Genomic DNA, 19,794 nt, shown 5'->3' with positions numbered 1-19,794 from the left:
GTTCACTTCAATATTTAGAACTGCTTGTTGTCATTTTGATGGAGGGGAGGACGAGCACGGAAGGTGGCATTTTGCCTTGTGGGGTCCGATCCCACACTTCCGTCATTTCTTTTCTCTCTGTAGGGATAGAACAAGCCCATATCAATCATACCTCTCAAATATCGAAAGATTGTCTTTATACCAATCTAATGGCGTTGCGTTGGCGCGGGGCTATATCTAGCCAACAAGTTCATAATAATTGAGGTGTCCGGTCTTGTATTGTGCTAAATACAATAATGCACATATTGTACATAAGTAAGCACTTCTGCTATTAACACGTCTTCGTCATCATCCCTGGGACGAAACGGATCCCTTTTAGGGTCAAGACTACGGACGACCATGGGAGTGCATCTTTGACTTTATCAAAATGCAAAGCATCTATTGACACAGTATACAAGTTCTGAATCTAGACAAAACCGTGTTTTCCCAAGGTCCTTCCTCTCAAACTCAGATTTCAGGTGTTCAGCGGTTTCCCTTAACTCCTAAGGGTTTCAATTATGTTTATCAACATAAACCGCGACAATTGCAAATCCAGAACTTGTCATGGAAACGCGTGGGCATAGTTCATCATATCCCTTCCCAATCAAGTAGTCATTTTAGTGAGCATTTCAACCTCGTTGCAAATACGCCCCGTGGTCTAGAGCCACTTGACTTGGGTAAATGAAGTCCACAAGAACCTTCATTATATTATGTATCTAGATCTCCATAGAGATACGTAGTGACCACATTCGTAAGCTGCATGTTTAGTTATTTGGAAACTACCAAACTGACAAGGTAGTGGAGTGCAATGACATCTATTACGAGAGAATATGTCTTCTCGTAGTCGATTCCAAGGCGTTGTGAGAAACCTTGCGCCATAAGGCGAGATTACCATCTCTTTTTCTCATCACGCTATCTAACGAAGACCTATTAATGTTAATAGGTTTTATGTTAGGAGGTGTTGGCATCTAAGGCCCGAAATCCTTCCTCTTCGTTAGTGAATCCAATTCAACCTGGATCGCATCTTTCCATTTAGGCCAATTTTCTCTACGTTGGCATTCTTCAATGGAGTAGGGGTTCGATGTCATTGGTCTCAACAATTCCACGTCCTCATGTACACTAGTGTAGTTTGTAGAGATCTCTATATTCTCAGGAATTGGTTCTAACATTGGGGCGTCCCCCAACGATGTCTCTTGGACATAACCACAATCCAAAATATTCTCATGAGACGGATTTTGAGTATCAATGATCAATGGATCAAGTTGTGCCAAATTCGCTCTCTTCTTCGGGCGAGAATCCATCGAACCTATGGGTCTCCTACTCTCTCTAGCGGAACCCATGGCCTATGAGGCCAATATGCCACCTTTGTGGCGTCACCATACCACCATCCATGGTGGTGTTGCCGTACTCATCTTCTCTGGGTGGCACCATTTCCTCTTGTGGGAACATCAATCCTTGCAGGCATGTTTGCAGCAGGTATATGTGATCTCGTCACTTTTAGGGATCAAGATAAGACATAGTGGGGACAGACCATGACAATTCCTGTCGTTCCTATTGAACATTGACGTTCTAATCTCCCCCTAATGACGGGAAGACTGTCTCATCAAAGTGACAATTCGCAAATCCAGTGAAATAGAGATCGCCTGTCAAGGGTTTTACGTAGCGGACTTATAGTTGGAGGCTTATGTCCAACACAAATATATATATATATATATATATATGCATTCATTGTAATGACTCATGTTGATACGCTGTGGCAGCGCAATTGGCACACAAACCGCCCACTCAAATATGCATAAGTACGAGATATTTAGACTCGAACCCAGTCACTAGCTGTAACTCAAAGAAAAGTTAAGTGGATGCTATGAGTCGTAGATGAATGAGCATAGCTGCATGTGATATTGCATAACCCAAGCGGAAATATTGGTGCGCATTACCAAAGTCCGGGCTACCATCGTAGTCTTTTAATGGTGGTTTTTCCGCCAGACCAATTGGGTGTATACATGGGAATATGATATTTGATATCAATACCCAATGATATGCAATAGTCATCGAAATTTTTTGATGTAAACTCTCTACCATTATCAAGTCAAATTGACTGAATGGGATGATCTGGGTAGTGAGCCCGTAGCCATATGTTATGTGCTAGGAGTGTAGTGTAAGCAGCATTATGAGTGGATAATGGCACAACACGTGACCAGCGTGTTTGCGTATCAACCAACACGATAAAACATCTATACTGTCCGCAAGTTGGTTGATCAAATCCACAGATTTCCCTTAGATTCTTTGTAAGAATGGAATTATTTCCTCAATCTCCTTTGCATAGGATGGTCTCAATCCTAAATAACAGGCTTTACAGAACGAAACATAGGCCTTATAATCAACCAATGAAGGTTTTGGTTAAGCCACAATGTCACAATGGACTTGAAAAGTAGGGAGAGGAGTTGAATTAGGGTTTATGGCGTCAATGCCATATATTTGCCGCAGTGGGTAGGCGGCGTCGGCCATGTGTGGTCGGTCTTTGCATAATCATGGTGCCATGAGGCGCATGTGCAACTCCTCGAACCAATTCTTGGTTCTTACTTTTCTTCGTTCTGAAAATCGATGTCCGTGTAAAGTCTTTAATACACGAATCATCATGCCAAAGCCTATATATGTCAGAATCCCATAAGTCATCTCTCATGACATGGTTCGATTCAATAACTCGAATAGTGGTTGCATACAATCCACTAGAGCGACACATAAGTTTCTCTAATACTCGTTTATGTCCGTAGTCATTAGAGGTGATGTAAAGGAACTCTTGTCCATTCTCACAATGTGTTTCCACATGAAAACCATTGGCTCTTATATCTTTAAAATAATAAAGTTCGAATTAGGTATGTCCAAGACATTAAAGAATCGACACTTTATTAATAGCCAATGATTACATCAAAGTTTCTTTAACCAAAATCTAATCCAAAAATAAAAGTCAAACTTAGATAGATTGTAGTCACTCAATCCGTTCGGTGAACCCCAATCAAATATGACCAGGAAAGTAGGAAGAGATGTTGGTGGAGCGAGGCTCTCTTAAGTACCACTAATCTCAATTACTTTCCTAGACATCATACTTAATTAGGTGAGCCAAGTAAGAAAGAGTTAAAATAAAATGCCATTTATTGATTTAAGGCATAACTGCCATTACATAATTCTTGGAAAATAATAGACTATTTAATCAAAATCTGCAGTATCAACATTGTTGTTTTCCTCGCCAGATTTGAAGTCTGTAATGATGAGATTGACGTCATTGTCATTTCCATCGTCTCCTATAGCTGCGAGATGAGCCTCATGCTCTCTCATATCTTTATACACTTGTATTTGTGCAGCTTTGTTTTTCCATTCGCATCTAGTGCTTAAACCAATGCTTTGATCCACATCTATAGCATGACCTCACCCATTAATTGAGATGCACCTTGTGTATTTAGACATCCTCCATGGACGTTGGTGGCGACACCACCACTACCGGCGGCGCCTGTTTTGCCTCTCCCACGTTGGCCAATGTTGCCACGTGTCCGCTTATCTGGCAATTTTCCTTCCTTTATAGGGCGGCTGTATGGACCCACATGTCCATTTTGTTGTCCCCTAACTTTTAGGGTTCCGCTCCTTGCGCCTTCCTTTAGGTGCGCAATTTATAATTCGGCTCATGAACGCTCTTAGTTCCAACGGGCCTTTGAATTATAGTTTTTCATGAGTATGTTATTAGCTTACTCAGTAACTGACATAAGTTGATGAAACCTCGTGATCCGTCTAGCATTGCACACAAGCCTATATTGTTTGGCAATCATTAGCACTGAGACAGGGAAGGTTGAGAGGATTTTCTCAATTAATCTTTAGTCTGTGAGCTCTTCTCCACAGAATCTCATTAGTAGTGAGGTGATTCTTGAATTCATTCACCCATTGGTGACAATGTCATTCGAATATGGTTTAGTGAAGTCGAGTTTTTGCAGGTTTGCATTCGACATTCAAAAAACGAAGGAGAATAAATTAGTTTCGGAGTAAAAACTTCCACGACAACTAATATAAGATTTCTGAGCCTCTTTGCGTCCAAGAAATCAATTTCCAAGAAGTTTGGATTAGACCGAAACAATGATGTTGATATGGTCAAATTCTCATGCTCACAGACGTTTTAATCCGTAATATTTCGATGCTTGCGGACTCTCTTAGTCCGAATATTATGAACACTCTTAGTTCATTGATTACGAACGCTCTTAGTTCTTTTAGCGTCAATCCCCACAATTCCGCTTATTAAATAATCGAACCCATGTTCGTATTTTACAAATCCTGTAGCAAATAAAGGAATTTAAAAGACAAGAAAGCATGAACTTTAATTTTAAAAACTTACTTGTTGATTTGAAGCTTTGCTTCACGAGTCCTTATACACGCGCGTGTTGATGCAGGCGTGTAGCTAATTTAGGATTGCCAGAATCTGGTCAGAAATTTCCGGTGGTTGGTCAGACTTGTTTGACTGGTGGGCTGCCCTTCTCCCCTCCTTTTTTTTCTTCTTCGGCCCAGGCCTGTTTTCCCTTTTTTTTTTGGCCCAGGCCCACAGTGACTTCTTCTTCTGGCTTTTGACTTGCGTCCACCTTCTTCGTCCCTTTTCCTTTTCTTCTCTTCTGGGCCGCCCTTGTTTTCACTTCTTTTGCAACTATGGGCCAACCCTTTTTTCTTTTCTTTTCCTTTTTTTTTCTTTCTTTTTGCTGGCACGTGGGGTGGAAAATTCTTCTCTCCCTTTTTTTCTTTGCCTTTTCTTCTTCTAGGCCCGCTCCCCCCTTTTCTTTTTCTTCTTTTTCTTCCTTTAAGCGTCTTCTTCTTCTGGCTTCCCTTTTTTTCTTTGACAGCAGTGCTTGCTGAGTTGGTGTTGAGGGAACGTAAGCAAGCTGGGCGGGGCAGACTACTCCTTGCACTGCTTTGATTGGGCAGTAGCGTGTGGTGCAGGAGTAGGCGCTGTGCAGGGCGGATGTGGGTTGTGCGCTGTGGGCAAGGGTGACGTGCAGGTTAGCAGGTGTAGCGAACTGCAGGGGGAGCGAAGGCGGCAGGCGCTCGGGTGAGCCAGGGCAACAGGCGAGCGCGCGGGTGCAGGGCTGCGGGTTGGGGAAGGCAAAAGCTAGCGGGGGCTAGCAGGGTTTGCGCAGGGTTGTAGGGGCAGCGACACACGGGTGCGCAGAGGCTGCGGGGGCAGCAGGCAAAGGGCTGCAGCGAGCGGTATGGCTTGCATGGGCTAGGGCTCGCGGCAGCTTATGGTGAGGGATTTCTTGGGTTTTGGTTTTTAGGGCTAAGGTTAGAGCTCGTGCTGATAACGTGTTGTAGGAGAATTGTAATTGTGTTTATTGTTGATAATAGGAGCCCTTTATATAGGGAGTTACAAGGTACACAATAGGTAATAGAATCCGAATACAATTGAATACCTAGAACACTTTCCTATTACAACTCTAAACCCTAGTTTGTAGAGGCACACATTATGTCGACATCCTTCAACAACTTCAAGGTTTTACATTTTTGGTTTTTGTTCTCCCATATAATTTCGGTGGGTTCTAGTATGTGAAGAGTTGATATATTCTGGGGATCTAGGTCCCACCAAAGTACCAGAAGTAACACAAATATCAATCTTTCCACACGGCATGTCCTATCTAGGCAGAAAACTCACAGCAAACGTAGAAAACTACAGCAAAGAAAGTAAGTCTTACGCAGTAGACTACAGCAGAGAAAGTCTTTGTTGAGTGAGAGGTGAACTTGTAAAATTGTGACACGTTAGAAGGCTAGAAGCACTCATTTCAGGTCTACTAATTAGGGTCTACTCATTTCAGGTCTTTACGTCTTGGATTACCAATCTAAAACACAACTCGTACCAATCTTTCTCAGCTAATTAGTCAGTGAGGACTCACGAGCCAACTTGTAAAATGGGTTGAGAATGATGACTTAAAAATATCTAGACACCTCATCACTATTGGGCTATAAATATCTCTTGCTCTGCATCCTACTCATCTTCAACAAACAAACAGAGCCTCAAATTAATTATGGATATTTGTGTTAACTTCAACCCTATTTCTCGCCTCATTCTCCACTTGCTGCTCTTGTTATTTTTGGCCTCTTCGTGCCTAAACACTGGCAGTATTGTGAAATCATGCACAGAGGAAGAGAGACGAGCGCTTCTCAGCTTTAAACAAGATCTCATTGATCCGTCTGCTAGGCTTTCTTCTTGGGTTGGTCATCAATGCTGTCGGTGGAGAGGGATTTCATGCAACAACCGCACAGGTCATGTTGCAATGATTAACCTCCACAGTACATACCCTCTTGATCATCTGAACTATACCGAGGCAGAAGAATCCTTTTTGCGGGGTAAGTCAATTAATCCTTCTTTGCTTGGCTTGAAACATCTGAGTTACTTGGATTTAAGCAACAATGACTTCAACAGAATTCACATTCCAAAATTCATTGGCCAGCTTACGAGTTTGAGGTATCTCAATCTCTCATATTCCAACTTTTCAGGAGAGATTCCCTCTTCTCTTGGTAACCTCTCCAACTTGAACTATCTTGATCTCCAGTGGAATGCAATTTCTTCCATAAACTTGAATTGGCTTTCTCATCTCTCTTCCCTCAAATACCTTAATCTTGAAAGTGTGAACCTTAGCATCACAGGAGTAAGTTGGCTACATGCTGTTAACAAGCTTCGTTCACTCTTAGAGTTGCATTTGTCATCTTGTTATATTCAAAACATTCCACACTCCCTGCAATCCATTAACTTCACATCACTTGCAGTCCTTGATATGTCAGGGAATTATCTTATCAATTCTTCATTTCCTAAATGGATTTTTAATCTTTCTAGCCTTACAAAACTTGATCTAAGTTATAATTCTTTCAACGACCCCTTTGTTGATGAATTTGCAACCCCCAAATCTCTAGAACACCTCGATTTATCTAGCACTGGACTCAAGGGTCCAGTTCCCAAATTCATTAGAAATTTGTGCAAGCTGAAGTCATTAGACCTTGCAGACAACAAATTTGATGGGGGGATTCAAGAGTTTTTGAGTGGTATTTCAAATTGTTCATTTAATAGAATGGAGTCACTAGATTTGTCGTTTTGTAGGCTGGTAGGCAAATTGCCTAGTTCGTTGGGAATCCTGAAAAGCCTGCAACATCTTGCCCTCGGTCATAATCTTTTCAACGGTTCCATTCCTGAAAGTTTGGGACAATTCTCTCAACTAGTTAACCTTGATCTCAGTTCTAATCTTTTCAGCGGTTCCATTCCTCAAAGTTTGGGAAAACTCACTCAGCTAGTTAGCCTTGATCTGTCTAATAATTCATGGGAAGGCAGTTTAACGGAAGCCCATTTCATAAATCTCACAAGATTAGAGTCCCTATACTTGAGCACAACCCGAGATGTGCCCATCATTTTCAATTTGACTGATTATGAATGGGTTCCTCCGTTCAAGCTCCATACAATTGAAATGGACAATTGCCGAGTAGGTGCTGGCTTCCCTCTATGGCTTCAATCTCAAACTGAGCTCGTGGATGTCTTACTTATGAATGCTGGAATCTCAGGTCCAATACCAGAGGAATGGCTCTTTAAGATATCTTCCAAAATCCAAACTTTGGATTTATCTTACAATCAAATAAGTGGAAAGCTTCCGTTCCGATTCAACTCTTTTCCGATTCTGATTACCTTAGTTTTGAGCCATAATCAATTTGATGGCACTATTCCATCATCTATCTGTAGCATTCACTCTCTATATGAACTTGCTCTGAATAACAATCAGTTATCCGGAGAATTCCCTAAAGAATGGAGTTTGTGGAGCCAGATACATGTTGTGGATGTCTCAAACAACAATATATCGGGTAATATTCCAAGCTCAATGGGCATTCCAAGTTCTCTTTATACACTGAAGATAGACAACAATCATTTTAGCGGAGAAATTCCTTCTGCCTTGCAAAATTGCTCAAATTTGGAGAGACTTAATCTTGGAGGCAACAAATTTACTGGAAGCATACCTTCTTGGATAGGATCAAAAGTATCCACATTCACAGTGCTGCAATTGCGATCAAACTCTTTAAGTGGACATATTCCTCATCATTTGTGCAGTCTTCCTTTCCTTCATATCCTAGACCTTAGTCACAACAGATTTTCAGGGACTATTCCCAAGTGTTTGAATAATTTGACTTCTCTAGTCGACTATGGTTCTAGTAACTGGATCATCAATGTTTATTCTGAGGAAACAATTGTGACTGTAAAAGGAAGAGCAAGTGAATACTTAGATAACAATGCAAAACTTCTATTCATTATTGATTTTTCAAGTAATGATTTAGAAGGTGAAATTCCTGAAGAAATCTGCAGCCTCGTTCAATTAGGTGCATTAAACTTGTCCATGAATCAATTAAGTGGACATATCCCCTCAAAAATTGGAAACTTGGAGTTGCTCGAAACACTTGACCTCTCACAGAACCAGCTTTCAGGACAGATCCCACAAAGTCTCGCTTCTCTGACCTTCTTATCTCACTTGAACTTGTCTTCCAACAACTTGACCGGAAGAATTCCTTCGGGCTACCAACTTCAGACGCTCGATGATTCATCTATTTATGAGGGCAATCCTTCACTCTGTGGATTTCCTCTCTCAGAATGCCCAGAAGACGGAGACAAGATGCATGAGCCTAGTGCAGAAGATCATGAAGATGATGACAAAAAGCTTGGCTTCTATACCAGCGCGGCGCTCGGCTTTATCATAGGGTTTTGGAGTGTTTGTGGCACATTGATATTGAAGAAGTCCTGGAGATATGCTTATTTTCAATTCTTTGACTGGATCAAAGAGAAAGTTGCACTAGCAATTGCATTGAAAGTAGCTCGTCTACAAGGAAGACGGTGATCGGAAACATAACAAAACGAAATTAGTAGTTATTAATATGCTGATTTCTATCTATTCTATCCATGTAGTAATGTACGATTGTACGATGTACATTTCCTTATGAACCTTCTCGTTTGATTAGATGTTGCTGTTGTTATTTTGGTAACGGCAGCAACGATCTAACTGCTCTGCTTTTCTTTTTTCACTTGTATTGTCAGTCTGGGTGTCCATAGTATCAAGTTTGGCTTCTGTTTTTGTTAGAAAGTTGTTGAGTTTCCTTGAAGAGGTAAGGTTCTATTGTCCAAGACTCATCATGATACTGTACAATTGTCACATGCTAGATTATTAAGATTTCTCCTATATATACAGTAATGTCGACATGCTAGATTATTAAGATTTCTCCTATATATACAGTAATGTCTCAATGAATGCCAGGATTGCCAAACCAGACGCCCAAACATCATCATCCAATACATGTTCTTCAGGGGAGTGACTTATGCCTCCTCGACAGCGGACAAAAATCATACCCACCTGTTCATATTTTTGGAGACCAGAATTATACGTACACCAGAGGAAATAACACAAACAGTAACATATGGTTCATGATTCATCTTGCAAATTAAAGATAACAAACCTTAGTTAAATGAGACAGAGCCATTGCACCATGTCCTGCTCCAGACATTAATACAGGTACTTCATCCTGAACAAAACCTGTCATTCAATTTAGCCCAAGATAAGCCGCAGACTTCAGCTTCGAAGTCAACTCAGAATCGCAAATGACTGCATTTGCATCATGCTGAAAAGGTTCAAAGCATGTAAGGTTACTGTCTTACGTGTTAAGTTACCTGCAAATGATTGACTAGGGTATGAAGGATCCATACCAAACGATCAATTGTGCACGAAACTGAACGCCTATCACATATTTGATACAATCGGTTAGATAATTCATACACAACAGCTTCACGTCCCATGTCATCAATTGCACGTAAATCTACGGCGAATGTTACCTAAAATCAAGATCATTTTCATTACCAGATTTAGCATTTAATATCAAATTTAGCAATGTCAAGAGATAAACTTCTTGCCTGTCCTGGAATAACATTACCTGCACTTGGCCAAGTCGATATCTCACCAACAGTACAAACGAGTGAAGTTGAAAGTGATTCTAATGAGTAACTTTTGCATTGACCATCAAAAGACAGAAAATCTTGAGGATGCTTACATAGGCTTTCTAACAATACAATGGATTCCACAGCAGTAGCCATAGGGTCACGACGCATGGACATTGGAACTGTTCCAGCATGCCCCTGGGAACCTCACATCGTAACCTACAGTGTTTATGAATATTGGACGGCTCAGCCGAAATAAAAGTTTAATATAATGCCACTGTATTTTATTGCTTTATACATCAACATCTGTATGATGAAATACAATATATAATTACATATAAGAAGCTTTTGTATTCAACTTCTTGACTCTCTCATGAAATTATACAGAAATTTTCCCTTATGGGAAGCTCATGAGACGTGTAGTTTCTCATAAAGATATTGGTCCACTTTTTCCAGACCTAAAAATAAATATTAGTCCCTTTTTGAATCGTCATGAGTTCCAAACATATATGTGTAGTTGCATAGTACAATTCCTAACTAAGGAAATTTTTCTTGTTTGTATGATTAAATGAAACATAATTTAGACATGCACCTATGAAAAGCTGAGACACTTTCGATACCTTTAGTCTTGTCTGTCCAGCTATGCATTTAACAACTCCTAGAGGAAAACCAACCCATTCCAGTACAGGCCCTTCTTCAATGTGAATCTACAACATGAAACAATCAGCAGAGTTTGCAGTCAGAGCACTAGAAGAACTTATAACATGCATCCATTTTATTGCTGTTTCCACAGGGAATATTCTAATACAGGTTATCAACATAACCAGCGTAGGGCATTATACCACAACATAACCCCAAACTGATTTTCAATCATATCTGAGCCGCAGCAAGCTAGTGCTCCTCTGTAACTTCTATGGTGTTTTTCTTAAGAGCATCTTGAATTGTCACACCACTGAACAAGGACTATAATCATAAATTTATTGATAAAGAATAGTGTTACAAATAGATATAAATTGGGATTCATTTGAGGAAACCTTTTATCAGTCATTTGCAGTGCTGAAACTGGTAAAATTCCAGCTACAGAAGCACTTCCTATGAATGTAGACTGAAACCTTACTCCTTCTTCATCACTAAATGCTATTACCTACAGATGTTGAGCAAAAGCAACATGATATTAGTAGTTGGAACTCTAGCAGCGCCACCAAAGAGTAATTTCTGCGTACAGTTTTGGAAGAGATTTAGTGAAATGTTTCTTGTGAAGTAGTCAATGACATTTTTCAATGAGCCAATGATATGTTTCCACAAAACTTCAATTTTACACTGACCTCAACCGGCCTCTTTAGTTCTCCCAATTTTCCATTGATACACAAAACCTTCAATGCAGATACCACAGAAATGATGCCTTTTTACCCATCAAATATCCTGGCCTCAACAACAGTATCCTGTCATAACAAATAGATAAGTGGATGGAACTGTTAATTACTCCTGTTGTTTGTAGTATCAGAGTACAAATTCAGTTAGGAAATTTAGGGGAAAAGAACAGTACCAAATGAGAACCAAGTAGTAGAGCCTCAGCACTAGCATTCCTACCCTCAACTCGACCATGTACATTTCCCAAGCAATCAACCCACCTGGAAATCAAGACCAAACATGAGCCAAGAATTCCTCAAACACTACTGTTTGGACGCAAACAAATTAGGATTGAAGCTCATGTTCGCAAACCAGCATCTTCCATCCATTCGCAGATAAGATTTCCAGCCCTCACAGCTGCTGGTCTCAAAGAATATCCTCTCAAGATAACCATCACCATCACTTACCTGTTGATTCAGACAACAAGCAAAATTCAAGAACAATAACTATGAGTTTCACTACCATAACAATAATAATGTGAATACAGTATTAACTTTAATTCAAGTTTGACTAATCTCTAGTTAGAACTATATTTCTAACAAATTGATCACTAATTTAAAATCCAATACTCGGTACTTTTCAGAAATTGGATTCAGTCTTGCAGATTGGAGATAAATTACTTTTCAGAATAAGGATTGCTGATACAGAAAATAGACAACAGCTGAAATATTTGTATACAGAAATAAAAAATGGAACCTTTCCAAGCTTCATCTCTCAATATTTCCTGATACAATTCCCATCATCATCAACAACAAATCAATGCCATGTAAAGATTGAACCTTTATTTACTCAGACCAAAAAAAGATAACACCTTTACAAAATCAACATGCCAGAGCCATTGATTAATTACCAGAAAACCCACAACATTGAGCTGATGGCTGAAGAGACCAGAAGCAAGAAATGGCAAGCCAGAGCCAAAACGGAGGTGGGACTAATGGCGGAATGGGTTCTGTGGGAGACACGTGTAACAACTGTCATGGCTGCCCGAAACCCAGTTCAGAGAGGCAAGCCACACGCAACTGAAACTCGGTGCAAAGCTTTGTGATCCTTTAAAAGGCATAAGGTTTGGTCTCTGTGATTAGGGGTGAGCAATAACCGAAATTCTCAACTTTCAGCTTAACCAATAGCCAAAATGGTAACATATTTGTTGCTTGTAACATAGTTGTTGTTGTTGAATAAAAATCCTTCCATCGCCAAAATGGTACTCCCAGGTTGCCATGTGATTTGAAATTGAACAAAGGACACTAAATTCACCACCAAAACAGCGATCCTGATACACACACAATCCACAAGAATCCCAATTTCTCCAATCTCAATCAAAACTGAAAATTAATTATACCATCTTATAGAGTTCCATGTCTAGATGAAGATTGATGCCTTGTTTGTCGTGAACAGTGGGTGGAATTGCCGGAAAACATGAAAACCCACCGTGAAACCCCAAAACTACCAAATCTTGAAACATGAACCGAATCTGAAAACCGAGTGCACCAACATGTAGAGCTCACTGAGTAGTTCACTTTTCATATCTCACTGACCATCAATGGTGACCGGAGTCGCTGGAAAACGCTTCGAAACCGCCGAAAGCACCGAAGCTTCCGGGCTTCGATTCTCCTTCTTAGGAACTCTTCTGTGCAAACCGAAACCACAAGGACGTTGGCGACATCAAGACGAACCCGAAGCCACCAATCCGCCTCCAAGGAGTGGCCGGACATCGGAGAGAGATCCTGGTCACCCGTCGCGGGAAAACGAGTCAGCGACCCGGTTTCGGGTCGAACATCCAACTTGTATATAATCAAATCTGACGGTCCAGATCAAACACTAATTAAAATGAACGGTTCAGATCATGAAGACTCATAATTTATATTTTTAAATAATTCTTTAATAATACTAATTTCCAAAATCATTCAAAACAGTTCAGGTGTCTGAAAAATCCTACGAAAATTTCTATGAACTACTAACGACCTATAGTTTAATCATACAGGCAACCAAATATTTAAATGATTTTTGAAAGCTATAAAGAGTTTAAAAATAATAGAATTTCAAATAAAGATAGCTCAAAATTATTTTTTCTTTATATATGGCATAATTATTTGTTTGTTTTGTTTCAAAAAGATTGAGCAAGAGTAGACCTGTAAATGGACCGGATAGACCTAAATCATAATCAGTTTAGTATTAAAAAATTTCAACCCGGCGGATCGTTAATAGCTCAATCCAAATTCATATCCGGTGGATTAACAGATACCCCATCCGCTAATCCAATCCGTTTATATTAATGAATATTTTTAAATTTTGAATAATATTATCAAATTTTTATCATGATACTTCATAAAATATTAATAAAATATCAAAACAAAATGAAGAGTATCGGCAAAAATTGAATTACATAACCAAAATATTCCTTAGAACGATAAACTTAGTTAACCAAAATACTAAATTTCCAAAGCAATATTTCATTGATGTTTTTGGATAAACAAAAAGAACATGAGCATCAATAAGCTTCAACTTCATATTCTCTTATTCCGAATATTGACAATACCCTTGATTATTCCACATTTCTAATATTGGAAGCTTATTTTATTTTTATTTTTAAAATTGGCTGGTGCGGTTGCCCTCAAACCTCGATTGATGAAACTGCAGAATACAAGAGGGAGACGTATAACCTAAACCTCATATTATAATAAGCATCAAGAGAATTTCCTGAAATAATATCAAGAGTCTCCACTAAATATATGTATTCTATCAAGCACCAATTAGCAAAGAGTGCACGTACAACTGACTATTCTATTTACTTTGACAAAGCGGCGACATAATGAAAAGATAACTCTATGAAAAAGAAGCATCATTACAAATAGCATAGCTTCCCACTATGTTACCTCATGGAAACAAATCAGGCAGCACTCCATTTCATCCTGCCACTAGGAGATTGCGTCCATTTGATCAAGTAAATGACTCGCATCCTCGTTAGGCCAGACATGGCACACTGAGTGTGCATATCAGGATCAAGCCCATGTCACCCTATCATGTAGTAATAGAGACTTATTACAGGCATCAAGCCACATCTAATTAAAAATAAAAAGAAATAAAACATAACATAAGAGTAGTTTGGAAATAAGTATTCTTAATATTTTATATTTTAAAAAAATAATATTTTATTGATACAAAAATAATATTTAATTATTGTAAAAACGGACTAAATCATTAGCATATCGAATTAACCTAAATCCGTATTTGATCGGTTAAATAAATGGATTAACGTATCCAGACTATTAACGGATCAATCGATTAAATTTGCAATCCAAACCACGGAGTCGGACCATTAACGAATCAAAATGTGATCCATTTACACCTAAGCAAGAGTTAAAAGAACTTTTAAATTACAACTCTACCAGTGACCTAGAAGAATAGCAAGCAGGATAATTTGCAGGGCCAACAAAAAGTTTGAACACATTTGTATATGATCTCTTCATTATAGGTTTCTATTTTACTTTTTTGATATACAACAATGTCAATAAAAATATATGTTTCTTTGGTTACACAATAAAATATGTGTTGCAATCTACATGGGAGTGACTTTACGCCTCCCCTTGAAATTTTTGGAGACCAGAATTGTTTACAAAGAAATAACACATAATCACATGGTTAGTGATTCATCTTGCAAAATAAAGATAACAAACCATAGTTAATTAGATCAGACGGAGCCATTGCATCATCTCTTGCTCTCTTTCATGTACAGAACCTGTCATTCTCTTGAAGCCTAAGATCTATTGCGAATTTGAGCTTCGAGCTCAACTCAGTCACATACCACTGCATCTGTATCCTGCTGAAAATCTTTAAGAGTTTTTCTATAGAAATTAGATATATTGACTTGTTCTATTCAAATCTCTCTGAGTTGAAAGAAGAGGAGGATCGGGTGAATGAAAGTAGCTGGGGAATCGATATATAATAGAACTTTTTTTTTTTTTTTCTGGGTCGGTGCTCTTTTGGTTCAGATGCTTTGCGCGTGATGCTCTTTTGGTGGCTCCTCTGTTGGTGGTTGCAGATATGTGCGTTTCTCAGTTATCATGTATCATTCATGAACTAGTAAATCATTTTTAGTTGACCACCCATTAATCACCTTATGTGGCTGTGGATGTGGGACTGCCACAAAAGGTGGTTTATACAAACATAGTATTTATATGAAGAAATTATAATGTTAAACCCAACAATACGTACGGAGTGTGAAAAACAAAATATGAGTGCAAATCAATTGACCCTTTTCATCCCATTTGCGTGCCTTTGGCATCTTTGTCTGCCCCTCTCCCTTGATGTACGTGATTGGGTTTCTGCTTCAGCAATGGTCGGACCACCCCCTTGGGCTGGTTGCTTCCCATCTCATCTTATCTAGATGGGACTGGCTTTTGCCTTGTCTTCCAATTCTAGGCGGTTGCTGTATCTTAATCTAAATCAAGGAATGCAGAATTCCCGTCCCGAACTCAGTCTGCCACTGGGTATGGCGGCAGTGTTGATCTTGGGTCCTCGGGGTTTGATCTGTTCGGACCGGAGACTAATGTGAAGGATGGAGGCGCGCTACTAGAAGCATGTGACGGTGTTGTCACTGTGGGGCTACTGATGTCGGCGAAGCTGGCTGCTGGTGGCAGATTTTCATGGGCTCGGGTACATAACTGGATCTGGGTGTCCAGATCATTGTGGCAAGCGTTGTGCCACTTTTGAGCTCCTATCCGAGCCCAGCTATCGGTGGCTTCGACGACGGAGACTGCGGAATTACCGTCGACTATGTCAGCGTTCAAATCATGGCTGGTTGAACAGCCGATGGCGACTCTGGTGGGGGAGGAAGCATGCTGGTGGGTCCTAGGGCTTCTTGGGCAGCTGGTTGGGACTGTAGCACTGAAATCACTTTTTGGGCCGGAATCTCTTGGGTCCAGAATGAGCATTGGGTTTTTGTACTAGGTCAAACTATTTGATCTATCCTATTACTATGAACAGGCCTATTACTATGCAAGTGAGTGATCTATCCTATCACTCACTTATTTAAAGTGAGTCTATAATTATGAACTAATCTTGCATAATAATAGGCTAGTTAAAACAAAACTAGCCTATTACTATGCAAGATTAGTTCCTAGTTATAGACTCACTTTAAATAAGTGAGTGATAAGTTTTAGGGCTAATTACTGTTTAGTACCCTGTGTTTTTGGTCCAACATCAATTCAGTCCCCCGACTTTCAATTTCATCAAAAACACCCCCACACTATTATTTCTCCATCCAATAGGTCCATCCGTGATAAATCAGTCAATTTCAGCCGACGTGGCGATCCAACTCAGCCCAGGTGGGGCCCACACGGAAGTGAAATTCCCAAACTGACCCTGGCCAACCAAATATGAAAAAAACCAAAATAAATTCCATTCTTTGAGGTTGGGGAGACTCGAACCCACACCAACACCTTTCATTTGCAAAGGCCCAACCACCAGACCACTTGCATGGTATTGCAATATTACAAACGAAAATAATATATGTATAATAGTTTAAAAAAACTCTCCTTCTCCACCCACCTCTCTCCTCCTCTCCTCTTCTTCTTCCTCTGTGCATTCCCAGTTTGCCGGACTTGCGATCATCGTTCTTTCACCAAATTATGCTTCTTCCTCCTGGTGTTTGGATGAACTCGTAAAGATTGTTGAATGCATGGGAACCAGGAATGCAATTCTGCCAGTTTTCTATGATGTGGATCCGTCTGATGTTAGAAAGCAAAGTGGAAACTTTGCGGAAGCCTTTGCCAAGCATGAAGAGAACTTTATTCAAGAAAACGAAAAAAAGAAAATGGAGAGGTGGAGAGAAGCTTTAACGACGGTGGTAAATCTTTCTGGGTGGCATTCAAAGAATTCTGGAGGTTGCCGGAATTCGATTTGGAGCAGATCGGGTCTAGTGCTGCAGGCGGGTCGAGTCCGCAGGCGGTCTGGGTAGCGAGGCCGGTATGGGCTGTAGGCGGAGGCGGAGGTGCGCAGCAGCGCGCTGGGATTGCTTCCTTAGGCAGTGAGGCCGGTCTGGGCTGTAGTCCGGCAAACTGGAATGCACAGAGGAAGAAGAAGAGGAGAGGAGGAGAGAGGTGGGTGGAGAAGGAGAGTTTTTTAAACTATTATACATATATTATTTTCGTTTGTAATGTTGCAATACCATGCAAGTGGTCTGGTGGTTAGGCCTTTGCAAATGAAAGGTGTTGGTGTGGGTTCGAGTCTCCCCAACCTCAAAGAATGGAATTTATTTTGGTTTTTTTCATATTTGGTTGGCCAGGGTCAGTTTGGGAATTTCACTTCCGTGTGGGCCCCACCTGGGCTGAGTTGGATCGCCACGTCGGCTGAAATTGACTGATTTATCACGGATGGACCTATTGGATGGAGAAATAATAGTGTGGGGGTGTTTTTGATGAAATTGGAAATCGGGGGACTGAATTGATGTTGGACCAAAAGCACAGGGTACTAAACAGTAATTAGCCTTAAGTTTTAATATAGTTGGTCTATCCTATGTACCACTATGGCTCCCCACGAAGTCTTGTTCTGTCCATTGTTATGTGGCAACAGGGGTATATAATGGTCTTCTTGGCATGAGCTATTTATCAATGAAATTATCATTACTTAAAAACAATTAATGAACTAGGTACAGTACCTAACTCAAATTTAGCAAACATGCAGCACCAAATCTGGTTGGAATAAGAACATTCTAGAAAAATATGAGCTAATGATTCAAAGTTCCTACAGCATAGACCACACCTTGATGCCAAAGTCACTCCTCTTCTTTGTAAAAAGTCATCTGATAGTATCCTACCCCGTAGCACCTTCCAGGCAGCGGCGGAATTACGTTTGGGTCTGGGGGGGTCCCAGACCCCCTTCAAGTTTTCAAACTATGCATTGATTATATATAATCATGTAGGAAGATAGGAAAGAAACTCATGGAATATAAAGAAAACTCTGAGTATGGAAATGTAATTACAAGTAACTATTGTTTTCTTTTTTGTCTTTTATTGCTGAGATTATCTTTCCTTGTAGATTAATTCATGAAATGATATCATTATTTATCGATTATATTTTGGACCCCCCCCCCCCGGTTGTAGAATCCTGGGTCCGCCCCTGCTTCCAAGTAAGTAAAGACATGATGTAAGACGAGAATGGAGTTGGTTTAGCAGGAAAACTAGAAAAATAAAGAAGCGGCGTGAAATCAAGAAAAGTGATTGAAAAATAGGTAATTTACGCATAATAAGGTTACTAGCCGCTGCAATATCCAAGAAAATTTGGTTTTGGACTTTTCGGGTTACTAGTGCAAAAAGTCAGGTTTTGATTGTGAATCAGATTTGATCAACTTTTGGCCAGAATATCCGTTTGAGACGCATGATATCTTTCCAGAATGGGAACGACGAGATCTTCAAGACTCACTTTAGTGAGCCCTACGGATTTAGGCCAAAATATGTCGTTTTAATTATCCGATTCGGGATTTAATATTTTTAGGCTAGTTTTACATTTGTTTTAGAATTCTTTTATTTTAGGTTCTTAGTTTCCTTTTTAATTTGGATCCTTTAGCTAGGATTTCTTGTTAGAATATGATTTAGGGTTTTGGATGCCTATATAAGCATCATCATGCTTTGTACTAGAAGCAGTTTTATCATATCAAATTTAATAAAAATTAGAGATTTTTCTCTTTCTCTAGTGGATTTCAGAACTATGTTTTTTTAGGGTTTATCGCTTGTAAACCCTGGTTACTTCCGACTGCGTCATTTTTAGAGCGCCCAAGTGGTGTTAGCTCAGTGGTTAGAGCGCTTACTACCTAAAATCGAGGTCATGGGTTCGAGTCACCATGGAAGTAGAAGTGAAATCCTTTGATCCTCTATTTTAAGTAAAAAAAAAAAAAAGACATTCTAGGAGTAATAAATTTAGACCATATACACTTACCCCACTATGGTTATCGACTAATATCCTCTCAACAGAATTGGATATTTAAGAAGAGAAAAATGGACTCTAATATTGTAAGATATTCATGGATTAATTTGGAAATGGACCTTAGGTTATCTCACAGTTGCGAAGATCAGGACTTGCAAGTCTACCTACTTTTTGACTCATGTTTGCAAAACTAGAGCACAACCTATTGAGCTCCGTAGTGTTGGGGTCATAAGCTATAAATTGTTTGTTGAGGTGATTTCCAAGATGCACCCTCTTTTGCGTTTAGGGTTTAGATTGAGGTTATAAGATATGAATTATTTGCTTAGGTATGATGTTATCAAAGTTCTGACATGAATAAATACGAGAAATTTCAAAATGACTGCTTTAATGTTTGAATCATATTTCATATATTTGTTCTAAATTTGTTACATGAAACCTGTAAATATAAGAATAAATAAAGATCCTAT

General features: G+C 39.6%; 1 protein-coding gene and 1 pseudogene across 1 annotated transcript; one reads left to right on the top strand and one right to left on the bottom strand.

Annotated features, from left to right (window-relative positions):
• Positions 1-6,068: 6,068 nt before the first annotated feature.
• Positions 6,069-8,909, top strand: LOC112203248 (receptor-like protein EIX2). Its single transcript, XM_024344241.1, has one exon. It carries the CDS (start codon positions 6,069-6,071, stop codon positions 8,907-8,909), a length of 2,841 nt encoding a protein of 946 aa, XP_024200009.1.
• A 257-nt stretch (positions 8,910-9,166) lies between these two features.
• On the bottom strand, positions 9,167-13,156 carry LOC112166446 (annotated as a pseudogene).
• Positions 13,157-19,794: the final 6,638 nt, after the last annotated feature.

The sequence above is a fragment of the Rosa chinensis genome, chromosome 5 (assembly GCF_002994745.2).
Source record: "Rosa chinensis cultivar Old Blush chromosome 5, RchiOBHm-V2, whole genome shotgun sequence".
Taxonomy (NCBI): domain Eukaryota; kingdom Viridiplantae; phylum Streptophyta; class Magnoliopsida; order Rosales; family Rosaceae; genus Rosa; species Rosa chinensis.
This window is presented reverse-complemented; position numbering and strand designations above follow the sequence as displayed.